Source organism: Trachypithecus francoisi, unplaced genomic scaffold (assembly GCF_009764315.1).
Source record: "Trachypithecus francoisi isolate TF-2019V2 unplaced genomic scaffold, Tfra_2.0 Lachesis_group11, whole genome shotgun sequence".
NCBI classification, from domain to species: domain Eukaryota; kingdom Metazoa; phylum Chordata; class Mammalia; order Primates; family Cercopithecidae; genus Trachypithecus; species Trachypithecus francoisi.
Genome location: NW_022681456.1, coordinates 86,597,229 through 86,610,108, shown reverse-complemented (window position 1 = coordinate 86,610,108; position 12,880 = coordinate 86,597,229). Strand labels below are relative to the sequence as shown.

The window sequence follows — 12,880 nt, the reverse complement described above, 5'->3', positions numbered from 1 at the left end:
TGCTCGCCAGCTCCAACTGCCAGACCCAGGGGCTCCCTGGAACTCAGATCCCAGAGCTGGCCTTTGAGGTGTGTCTGGCCCAACATGTCTGTTTGCAGGGCCACAGATCCTCTTGGCTCAGAGGTCCTGTTCTTCCCTGTTCTCCCGCCTTCCAAGGGCACTTCCACGTGTGTGGCTGTCATTTACTCTCTGCCCACGAGGAGTCAGGACAGCCAGACTGCCCAGCCCTGGCTCTATGCTTTGTCCTGAAGGTCCACACCCTACCCTGCCTTCCTCCCAATACTAATTGCCTGTGAGCTGGTTTGGATTTGAGAAACAAGAGCTTCAGGTTTCCATGAGAGCCCATTGCCTCAGCTGCTCTCTGAGCCTGGACCCTGTCATCCTCTGGTTAGTTGGCATTTATACCCCAGCTCAGGAAGGGGGGTAGGGGTGGGGCAACCAAGCTAAATATAGATGCAGTTTCTAGAAAGCCAGGGGTGAGAGAGGACATTGACTGATTCTCATGCCAGAGACCAATTTATCAAAACAGAAAGAGACAAAAACCTCACAAAGGCATCAAGAGCCTGGGGCCAGGGCCTCAGGCCTGGGACAGTTGGGCCTTTCTCCAGTAGGTGGCCCCTGCCAGCAGAGACACACGTTGCATAACCCAGGCGTAGGGTCAACTATCCCCTCTGGGCTCTGTCTCCACCGCACTGAGTGTCACAGAGATCCCAGCGCCTGCTCAGGATACAGGAACTAGTGAAAGCTCCTGATCTGAAAGAGCTATGTGAGGCGCTGGGAATGCTAACTAGATTGATTATGGTGATCATTTCACAATGTATATGTATAGCAGAACATTGAGTTGTGCACCTGAAATACAGACCATGTCTATCTGTCAATTATACCCCAGTGAATCTAAAGGAATAAAAAGACCTACATCATTTGATAGGGGCCTACATGTATGTGAGAGGCAGCATCAGGGGGTTCTCCTCAGGTGGGTTTAGAAAAACATTAAAGGACAGTTCACACTGCAGAAAAGAGCACAGAATTTTGTTTGTTTTTTTTTTTTGAGGGCAACTGGCAATGTGAATCAAGCATGTTAAACGCACAGACATTTTAACGCAATAAAGCGACTTCCAGGTATTTATCCTGTGGGTAGATCTTTCCATGGGCCCAACGGTGGTTACTGCAGCTCTGTCTGGAGAAGCCAAAGACTGAACCTAAATGCCCATGACAGAGGACTGGTTTTTTCTTTCTTTCTTTTTTTTTTTTTTGAGACAGAATTTCACTCTGTCACCCAAGCTGGAGTGCAGCAGCACAATCTGGGCTCACTGCAGCCTCTGCCTCCCAGGTTCAATCAATTCTCCTGCTTCAGCCTCCCCAGTACCTGGGATTACAGGCATGCGCCACCATGCCTGGTCAATTTTTTTGTATTTTTAGTAGAGATAGGGTTTCACTATGTTGGCCAGACTGGTCTCAAACTCCTGACTTCAAGTGATCCACCCACCTCGGCCTCCCAAAGTGCTGGGATTACAGGCATGAGCCACTGCGCCCAGCCAGGACTGGTTTCTTTTCTTACGGAACCTCCATATAATACGCTGTGACTATGAAAAAGAAATAGGAAGAAGACTGAAATGGGAATGAGCTTGAAGAAGTGTTCTTTAGTAGATAAAACCAAGATGCAGAATGGTGACGTGTGTGCACACATACACACAAACACACACATACGCACTTTTACATAAAGAATCTGGAAGCGAACACGATGAGCTGGCAACAGCGACAGCTTCCCGGAGGAGGTAGGGAACTAAGAATTGGGTTGAATAGGTGATTTACTTTTCACTTACATATCTTCTTAAGCTGTTGGCTCTTTTTTTTTTTTTTGAGACGGAGCCTTGCTCTGTCGCCCAGGCTGGAGTGCAGTGGCGCGATCTTGGCTCACTGCAAGCTCCGCCTCCCGGGTTCATGCCATTCTCCTGCCTCAGCCTCCCCAGTAGCTGAGACTACAGGCGCCCGCCACCACGCCCAGCTAATTTTTTGTATTTTTAATAGAGACGGGAAGCTGTTGGCTTTTAAAAAAGCCATATTATGACATTACATTTTAAAAAATCCACTACCCACTACAACTACCTAAACATTAAAAATGAAATACAGTATTTGGTTAGATTGATCTGTTTGAGTTTAAATCTTAAAGCACAACCTTGGCCAAGTTACTTAACCTTCCCATGCTTTAGTTTCCACATCTGTAAAATGGGAGCAACATTTCAGAGGGGGTTGTAAGGACTAAATAAAGGAAAAAGGAACAGGACCTGGACAAAGGAAACCCTAAATAAAGGGAAAGAAGAGAAACTAGCAGAAAGAGGCAGTGGGAGGGAGTGCTGAGAGTGGATGAAAGTAGATTTTAAAGTAGATTTTAACCATCTTATTAAGAATTTCAGACCCTGGAAGCAGACACCATGTCTTAGGCCTGCTCTCTGGGTGCCTAGCATGGAAGCCTGCAGGCAGCAGAGTTTGAAACCATATTGCTGTTTTATATGCTATAGCTCCTGATGTCTAGAGCCATAGCCCCCTGTGCTAGTTACAGCAACCACTGTCAGTTCTGTTGATCACCAGCCAGTTCTACCAGCCAGCCTGTTGAGTTCTGTTGAGCACCAGTCCAGTTCTGTTGAGCACCAGCCAGGCTTTGACTGACATGAAGCTCTCTCAGAGCCCTTGACCCAGCCCTTCCCTCTTCATACCTCCTTCTGTTTAAGAACCTCTTTTCAGAGACCACTGCCAACACATCACATAGTTACACTTTCCAACTTCCATGTTAGAGGAAAGGAAGAAAGGATCGTCTGTCCACAAAACTAAGACACTAAAAAGGGATAATGATACTAGTGATCACCATTGGAAGCTTTCTCGGTCAGTATTTTACATACTATCGCCAATGTTCTCGACAACCTTTTGGGTAGGTATTATCCCTGTTTTACAAGTGACACAAAAAAGCACAGGAAAGTTAAATAACTTGCTTTAAGTCACACAGCTAGCAAGTGTGAAAGCTGGAATTAGAATCAAGATCTCTTTGACTCCAAGGAATCTGATTGATATGGTTTGGCTCTGTGTCCCCACCCAAATCCCATCTTGATTTATAATCCCCATGTGTCGAAGGAGGGGCCTGCTGGGACATGATTGGATCATGGGGACAGATTTCCTCCTTGCTGTTCTTGTGATACTGAGTGAATTTTCACAAGATCTGATGGTTTTAAAGTGTGGCACTTCCCCCTTCACTTGCTCTCTCTCTCTCTCCTGCTGCCACGTAAGACAGGCCTTGCTTCCCCTTTCCCTTCCGCCATGATTGTAAGTTTCCTGAGGCTTCCCCATCCATGCAGAACCATGAGTCAATTAAACCTCTTTCTTTATAAATTAGTCAGTCTTGGGTAGTTCTTTATAGCAATGTGAATATGGACTAATACACTGATCTTCATATATACTATGGTCCTCATCAGGAATGTACCATCTCTCAATCCAAGCTAGAGCAGCAGTCAAAAACATGCTTTCCCAAAGTCCAGGAGCATGAAGCAGAGGCTGTTTGAAGGACTCCTCTAGGACAAATCCCCCTAGGGATTCAGGCAGTCTCTAGAAGGATGCTTTGGAAGTGTGGGGTCACATCTGACCATGCTCTCCACTGGCCCTGTATAACCCAAGCACAGGGAAGATCTCAAGTGTGTGCTGAGTGCAAAGTCATGCAAATGAGCCCGGATTAGAGTGCTGAATTTCAAAAGAAATAAAAGAGTGACAGAAAGGTAATGTTAAATCCTATCCTTGCAGCTGGCTTTCTTGATAGCTTCAGTGACCTTCCCTCTCCAAATATTCTGGCCTCCTCGACCCAAGCTTCTGAACATTACTCTTGGACCATCCATAGATCATCCCACTCATTCTCTTTCATTCACATCCATGAACATCTGTGAATGGAGGCTGGCTGCCAAACTGGACCTGGACAAAGTCTCTCCAGCAACACTGACTTCTTGGTCACTCATTTACTTGTGCCCATAGAACACCCCGTGTGGCTGTTCCTCCCTTTTTTCTCTATTTTCTCTCCTTTAAGCAGTTTAGGTTTTAAATTCCTGGACATCTGCCCTATTTCTCTGCTTCCCTTCACATCAGGTTGCTAGAAGAGCCACAAATTTCAGTGGGGTGACCTTCCTGAATGCCAGAACATTCCTCATGTTCCTGGATCCTCGCCAGCCTACCTTTTGCCCCCTGCACTCCACATGACCCATAATTAACAAAGTCCTCATGGAGCTAGCAAGCGAAAATGCACTTCTATGCACTGTCTTTGTTAGCTTGTAGCTTGTAGCACACAGCTGCGCAGAGTCCTGATTAAAGCATCCCAACAGGGAGGAAGAAGACAAGATAAGCAGGCAAACGATGACCTATTTCTCATCCTGCTTTCCAGGATCAGCTCTTAAACCTCACCATCCACCTTCATTCTCTTCATCAAAGGGGTTCCTCTGATTTTCTTCTCTGTCCATTACACCTTTCCTTTATATCAGATCCCGGACAAAGTCATCCATGACCATATTCATCCACATGCATATACATATATGGATCATCCGCTATATATATCATTTGGAATAGACCTATTCCAAATGTTTTTCCTCCTCTGGCTCTTACTTATGCTTTAGTTGTTAACATATAGCCAAGAGGTGTCTGGCCATCTACAAGCCTGCCTGTGCCAACCTTATATTCACACTGGAAATATCATCTTTCTCTGAGGATGTCCCTGTATTCCAGAATATCAAGAAGCACAAGCAACATGAAAGAGCTGGCAGGAGGAATTGACCAGCAATGGCCTCTAATGCCCGATCATAGATCAATAGAAGTGTGATCCCTCTCTAATCTTCTAACCATCATCACACTTCAGCTAGATTATGAGTCTTAGACTAGTTTTGATGATAACAACTAGCTCCTAGAGCAGTTTAGTTAACTATCTTAGAAGCCAAACCAAATACTAGATGGTTAAATGGGATTGAATTACTGGTTTCCAGGGCTTGGAAAACAGCTGGTGACCCAACATTCAAGCAATGCTGTCTATCAATAACTAACAGGAAAGGGCCAAGCAAGCTCCTTGAGAGCGAGGACTTAGTTGCTGTCATCTCTGTGTTCCCAAGGATGCAAGGATGCAGTGCCCACCATAGAGAAGGTACAGACCACTGATACTGTCCTTGCTTCCTGGGATCAAATTTTCACAAACAGATGTAAGCAACCACAGGGTTCTCAAGCAACTATGTAGACCAGACCAAAATGGAAAACTTCCAAATAAAATTTGGATGAAGCAAAGAAGGAGAAGCAGGCATCAAGGGTGGAAGAAGAGGAGAAATGATGTATGTATAGCTGATTCTCATTATTCACGGTAGTTATGGTCTATAAAGTCACTGTGGACACTGGATTAGTGAATATTGAAACATTGTTCCTGGGGGAAACACAGGGTGAGGTTTCTGCAAGCCTCTGGTCACAAAATTTTCATCAACTGATCAACACATAACCTTGTCTTATGTGAGTTTTCTGTTTAACAACATCTTATTCAATAGATATTGTTGATTTGTTAACATTGAACAAACAGCCAGCAGCAATGTTGTCTGCAGGAAGCTTGTCTAACACACCTAGCTTCCCTGTAAGGCACATCACAGCCTTGCACTTAGGAACACCAGACAGCAGTGCAGCACTACACTTGGGAACTGTTTTAAACAGCAAAGTCACCAACAAAAATCACAAAAAGGTAAAAAAGGTGGCACTAAATAGATTGTGAAGACCTTGGCTGGGAAGATAGGTGCCAAGCCATGCGAGTTTTTCACTGCTCTGCACATGTTCACAAATGACCACAAAGGGGCTGCAAATATTGATTTTGGTAAATTTTAGCAAGTGGGCAGATTTGCAAATACAGAATCCATGAATAATGAAGATTGACTGTCTGCGTGTGTGTGTGTGCACATGTGTGTTTGTTTATTTACATATCAAACAAAATTCAGAACCTTGCAGCTGTCTTTCTTGACAGCTTCAGTGACCTTCCCTCAAGTTTCTGAACATTACTCTTGGACAATCCATAGATAATACCACTCATTCTCTTTCTTCCACATCCTCAAGCAAGTGACAGACATGTTGGCCCTTTAGAATGTAGCAGTCTGACTTAGTCATTAAGACAGGGACAGTAAAGATCTAAGTAAGGTAGACTGAGGACAGGGTAACAAGACAAAACCAGTCTGCAGCCCATAGTGCCAGGCATTGCAGGCAGTGGTTGTGACCAACAGCCAGCAACAGATTCTAAGGGCTCTTGTCGAGGTGGATTGACGGTGGGTTAAGGTGGCATCATGTGCCCACAAGCAACACAGTCACTCTGTCAGTCTGTGGTGACACAGACTACAAACATACCATTCTTGTTCATTCTGCCATCTTCCACACTCAAGCCTGGGGCATGATAGGACCTGTCCTCCCTCCACCCAGATGCCTCACACATTCCTGTCCTGAGGATTCCCAGCCTAGTGGTGTGTCCAAGGGCAGCAACCACAGATGCACAGCAGTCAGAGCCACTCCAGTGAGGAACTGGCGTTCAATATGTCACCACCCAACCAGCTGCCATCTAAGATTCTCATTTCCTAGAACTGGATCTCAGGGGGAAGGAGGCCTAGGAGGAGAGAGTGGATTTGAGGGTAGAGACTCCATAACCAAATGTTTTGGTTGCAGATTGACAAGATATGACCTTCGGTGAGAAACTCCATATTGACAGCTCCTAGCCCAATGCCAGATCATAAATGCTGATTCAAGTCTGGTGAGGGAATGAGTGAAAGAAACACAAGGCCAGACATGGTGGCTCATGCCACTAATCCTAGAACTTTGGGAGGCCAAGATGGAAGGATCATTTGGGCCCAGGAGTTTGAGACCAGCCTGGGCAACATAGGGAGGCCCCATCACTACAAAAAAATTAAACACACACACACACACGAGGAAAGTGACTGGGTTGCTGGCTGGCTGTGCGACTTTTGTTTATTTTATGAGAGCATGGTTCCATGAAGGGCAGCAGTAGTGGCCCATCAGGCTAAAAAATCTCAGCTTTTTTCATCAGACTGAAAAAAGTGTTTTTCAAAGCACTTTTTTATATGTCATCTCATTAATCCTCAGATTAACACTATATAGCAGAGGGGCTGGATATCAATACATGCATGCCATTAGTTGAGTTAACTAAAGCCTAGAGATGTCAAGGACATCCATTTGAGCAAGGATATCCCATAAATTATTGCCATGGCCAGCACCCCAGACCACGCCTTTCTGATGGGTTACATGGTAGTAAGCAGGCTCTGAGGTGTGCATTAGATTCCCCTTTCATCAGCACCCAAGGCAGCCCCCCAAGTCCCAGGACCTGGCAGAAAAGGGTCCATGTGTCACCTGGGACACACAACCAGGGCTCTAGAAGGCCCACCCTGCAGGATGCGTGGACCTCTGGCCCAAGGATTGGCAAATGCAGCAACAGGACTTAGAGCCAGCGATGCTGCTTGTCTGGTTCCCTGAGCTAGGGAGTAGGTTGCCAGGAAGCGAAGCGGGCAGTCAGTGCCAGGCCAAACAGGCAATTAGCACCCACAGAAATCCCGCTGCCCAGCAATTGCTCAAGGCCATGAAACTCTGGGCCTGCTGATTCCTGGGATAGAGGGCAGGTGAATTGGGAGCTTGTGTTGACAGAGAGCCCCCAAGTCCTTGAGTAAGAGTCCCACATAAGCACCTGGACTTGAATTCACTGTGCCCCCAAGGTGAGGAGAGCACTCCAATTTAGACAACCAAGCCGACCTCAGCATCTTCCTCTGGACTTGATTTGTGCTTTCCTCATTTGATGGTTAGAGCCCTGCCATAGTCACCTCCGGTCCAGACTGCTAGACAGAAGCTCTGTTTTGGCTGCCTTCTTTCAGGCTACTCTCTCTGTCTCTCCAATACATGCCAAATGCTAATTTCTCACGATTCCCAGTTCCCGCCCCAATTCACCCCTTTCCCACCCTCCCACCCTGGCTTTGGATGGGAACCTCCAGTGCTTTCCCCACACCTGTCACACCTGTAATCCTGGGCTCATGTAAGGGGAGTGTGTTGGTAAAGAAACTGGCCCTGATCAAACAGGAATGCGGGTACATTCCTGACACTGACTGGGTGTTCCAAGGTTGACTTTCAGACCAGGACAAACAATTCTTGGGTGAAGACACGGATACAGATCATGATGACCCGACAAGAGGTGCCATTTCCCATGTTCCAAGAAACAGTTTGGATTGGATGGAAAGGCAAGCTCTGAAGCCATGTCCTTGGGCTTTCCCCAAAGACATGTCTGTGTCTTGAGTGAGGAAGCTATGATCATCAACAGGGAGGAGGTTCACTCTGGAAGGATGGACACATGGGTTGGTGCAGGAGGCTGTGGGTCACAGGTGTAATGGAAAGATAGAGACCCACACAGCAACCTCAGGAAAGCAATTTCCAAGTGAGTCAGAGGACACATCTGGAGCTGAGAGGAGGGAAAAGAAGAAAGCACTCACCAAGACCTTCCTGCTCCTATGGCTGTGAGCGCCGCATGTTCCATGGACATTGCAAGGAAGGAGACGTGAAAAATTCAAGGGCTCCCTTCATGGAAACACCTTGCTTCTTCTCCCTCCCTTTCCCTTGGGGAGAGCCTGGGAAGAAGCCTCACCTGAAGAAGCCTTTGCAGCCTTCACAGGTCATAGCATTGAAGTGAAAGCCCGTGGCTCGATCTCCACACACCCCACAGATCCGGGGCACATTCCGGTCGAAGTCTCCAGGGTCAGGCAGGGAAGTGCTGGCTGCCATTGCCTCCATCCCTGTAAGAAGAGTAAGCAGGCCATGGTCAGAGCCAGAATCAGTGCCAGGGCCAGCTGGCATCCTTGGTGCCACCCACCCCCTAGCCTCATCCCACCGCCCCCATCTCCCACCCCCAGGGAGCTCAGCAAGGGTTGGCATCTCCCCAAGGCCCAGGCCTGAGCACAGTGCCTTTTGAGCTCTCATATATGATTCTCCCTACAACATGGCTTGGAATCAGCTGCCTGGTTTCAGATGTTGCATCTGTCAGGCTAACTTGGGTTTAGTGGTTCATCTCTGCATGCCCCCACTGTCTGCATTGGAAAAGGTGTTTTACTTCCAGGGTGCAAGGATCATATGAATGAACCCATGCATACTACTGGCACTAGCTCTGCCTCAGGCACAGACCTGAACCAGATCAGGGGCTTCTATCCTGCCCAATGCCCCCTCCAAGGGAAAACGAGAGTCCTCCCTCAGCCTCAGCACCTACATGTGAAGAGAAACCCTCAGGCCTCCTCCTCTTGAGGGTGAGGAGTGATTTAGGTGATTTAGGTGCCCTGGTCATTCCAGCCCCAGCTCCTTGCAACCATAAAGCTCAGGGCTAATAGGCTTATGCCCCTTTTGTTCTGGTACCAAGATGATCAAAATTTCAAGATACTTCCCCCCTTTTTTGGGCAATAATACTTAAAACATTATTTTGAATGTCCTTCTGAGTCATGTGAGTCCTGTACAATTAATTGTGTTTTCAGAGATGGTTTTTATAAATAGACATTATCATCTAGAGATGGATTTCACACTTGAGGAAAAGGAGAAGAGACAGAAGAAACGAAAGGCCACAGCTTTGAGAGGATCTTCTCAGGAAGCAGCTGGCATGACTCTTTCATTAGCCAAAACTGGGCCCTTGGCTTTGCCTGCTGCGTCTAATCCTGTCTACTGTTAGGCTCAGAGATGATTCTGGAATACCTCAGACTGCCCTAAAATGCTTTCAGACCCCACTGCCTCCCAGTTCTCCCAGCTTTATCCGAATCCTCAAAAGGGTCATTACAGGTTTCAGTGACCCCTTTGACCCAAGGCAAAGGGTCCCTCATGTCAGAAGAAAAATAAGAAAGCCAGGAAAGAAGAAATAAGAACCCACTCCATCCCAGGGTACCATTTCCTCCTGCCCCTGGGTGACAGAGGCAGATTCTGGGGGCCCTTGGGAGGCTCTGAGCTACTTTTCAATGACTAGGCCCATGATCTCTGATCAAGGGTGTGGAATATCAAAGCTCATTAAGTCTTATTTCACCTTCATGCCACTCCATGGTGTAGATGCTATTATCATCATCCCCTTTACAAACGAGGCCCAGAGAAGACCAAACTTTAAGATATGTCTAGAAACTACTACTGCCAAATGAATAAAACAAATACTTTCTAAAAATTCCCCAAAGAGCTTCACACCAAGGGAAAGAAGTGGTGCAGATAAGCAAGAATATAGTATCACCAGTCCCAAAGGGACAGAGGGAATCCCGGTCACAGACAGACCTCGGAGATTCCCTAACCTCATTTAGCTTTTCTTTTTCTGGAACCCTTAATGTATTAGGTTGGTGCAAAAGTAATTGTGGTTTTGGCCATCGAAAATAATGGCAAAGATCGTAATTACTTTTGAACCATCCTAATAATAATAGTGACACTATTGCTAATTTCATTCACAGCTAGACTTATACCTGTTAAACTCTAATGTATATATAATATATACATTAAGTATATATTATACATATATACTTATACATATACACATATGTATATATTATATATACATTAAAACATACTTTTATATAAAGTTTAGCAAGTATATATACATTAAAGTTTAGCAAGTATAAATATATACCTATATATAAAGAGAGAAGCACTTTCAGAAAAAGAACAAAGATCATTGTAGTGATAGCAAAGACATGGAATCAACCCAGGTGCCCATAAACTCTGAACTAGATAAAGAAAATGCAGTATATGTGTGTGCGTGTGTGTGTGTGTGTATATACGTATACATATATATGTATACGTATATACACACACACACATATATATGTGTACACACACACCCACACACACACTGAAATGCTTGCAACCATAAAAAAGAACAAAATCAAGTCCTTTGTCCTTTGCAGCAACATGGATACAGCTGGAGACCATCATCCTAAGGAAACTAAGCCAGAAACAGAAAACCAAATAGCCCATGCTCTCACTTATAAGTGGGACCTAAACATCATGTACATATGGACATAAAGATGAGAACAATGGACACTGGGAATACAAGTGGACGGGGGCAGGGGCTGAAAAACAACCTATTGGGTACTATGCTCTCTACCTGGGAGACCATTCATACTCAAAATCTCAGTATCATGCAACATACCTTTGTAACAACCCTGCACAGGTACCCCCTTAACCTATAAGAAAATTTCAGAAAAAAAGAACAAAGGAATGACTAACAGAAACCTTTGGAGAGATAAGATTGGGGAGGGGTATGCATTATGTAGTAGCAGTATTCTATTTCTTTGAGTAGTGAGTATATGGTATCTTCTTATTACTATTATCAAAACACTACATCTATGTTTTGTACATCTGTGTTTGCAGGTCCTTCTGACTATATAAACATTTCATAATTTAAAAACAATTAGAAATAGAAAAGTGCTTGTGGGTCTATCAACATTGTCCCCAAAGACCATCCCAATTCCAAGCTGACGCCTGCAGGTTTTAGAACATAGCACACAGTCAAGATGTTGCCAGCATCCCGGAGGCCCAATATCATTGTGGGGCAATAGGGGAAACCATCCAGGATCCTTGTGGCTTAACCCTGGGTCAGCTGAGATGCTGCAGCTCCGAGTCATCACGGTGTTGCTACAGAGTCTGGGTCATCCAGGCTCCCAAGTGTCCGGTGGATTTCGTGGAAAACAGAGAAATCAAATGGGGGCTAGGAAGGAATATCTGTTAAATCAGTCCGACACATGTTCAGCATCACATGGGCTCATTTGGAGATGCTATGATGCAAGCGAGTTGGAACAACATACTACCACAGCACAGCAACAGGGCAGTCCTGCAATGGGGTGGGGTGCTGCCCTGACATCAGGAAGTCTCCATGCTGGGGGTGAAGGCTGGAAAGGCTGGATTGAGCCGCCAGAGGCCCATTTCAGGGGAGCTGACAGAAGACCCAACCCTGCTTAAGGTTATTTGTTGCTATCAAGAAGTCAGCGCCCAAGACCAGAGTCCACATGTGGAGAAGATGCCCAAGCCTCTGCGGCTTGAAAGCTGAAAGTCCCAGGAATGACAGGCAGAGACTACAGAAGGCAGGAAAGAGAAAGAGGAGATGGGGGCTGAATAGGAAACATCATATGCACAGGAGAGCCCAGCCAGGGTCATGGCCGGAGCCAGCAAGCCCCGTCTCCTGAGCCCTTCTCTGAACTCCCACCCGCACCCCACACACTCATGCATCTCAGCTGCAGACTCTGCTGGTTCAGGACCCACCTTGCAAGATCCTGAGTGGTACCCCTTCCTTCCCCTGCCCACCACCTTCTTATGGCCCACCCTTGCCCCTTGAAAACAGCAAGCCAGGGAAGTTGTGGCTAATGAGGAAACACCTACCTGAAGGAGCACGGGGCATGTAAGTGGAGCCCAGGGGTGCTCTTCTGTGAGGTCTCACAGATACTTCAGACCCAAAACCTTCTGAAATGAAGAAGGGGAAACCTTTTATCTAAAGTGGAGCACGGACCGCCTCACCCGTCTCTAAGGAAGTGGGCATGAGAGGATCTTTCCAGGAACTTTAGTCCCCAGATCAGGGACTGCAAACATAAGTGGCTTGTTGGGGGCAGGCATGCCATGTCATCGCTGGCAGAGATGTGGGGGTGGAGGCTGGGCAGCAGCCAGGATGGCCCTCCCTCGAGGCAGGGAGTAGCAGGAGCCGTGGGAAGGGGTGGCGGCAACCAGCCCCAGGCAGAAGGAAACAACCTCCCGCCTAGGCACTCCTCCTCCTCTCACAGCCCAGGGGGTCAGGAGGGAAGAAGGGCCTTTTCCTTAGGGAGACCCCCACTACCCCCTCCATCTCCAGAAT

General features: G+C 46.5%; 1 protein-coding gene across 5 annotated transcripts in view; it reads right to left on the bottom strand.

The window, feature by feature from the left end:
• VDR (vitamin D receptor) overlaps positions 1-12,880 on the bottom strand; it is a 63,576-nt gene that overhangs the window by 28,955 nt on the left and 21,741 nt on the right. For 3 of the 5 annotated variants that reach the window (XM_033222288.1, XM_033222287.1, XM_033222286.1), the window contains 2 exons: positions 12,415-12,495; positions 8,675-8,822 (listed from right to left, as the gene is read on the bottom strand). In XM_033222288.1, coding sequence (XP_033078179.1) covers positions 8,675-8,822; positions 12,415-12,433 — 167 coding nt within the window. In that variant the 5' untranslated portion in view covers positions 12,434-12,495. The remainder of the gene's footprint in view (positions 1-8,674; positions 8,823-12,414; positions 12,496-12,880) is intronic. The other 2 variants (XM_033222289.1, XM_033222290.1) reach the window with 1 other exon arrangement.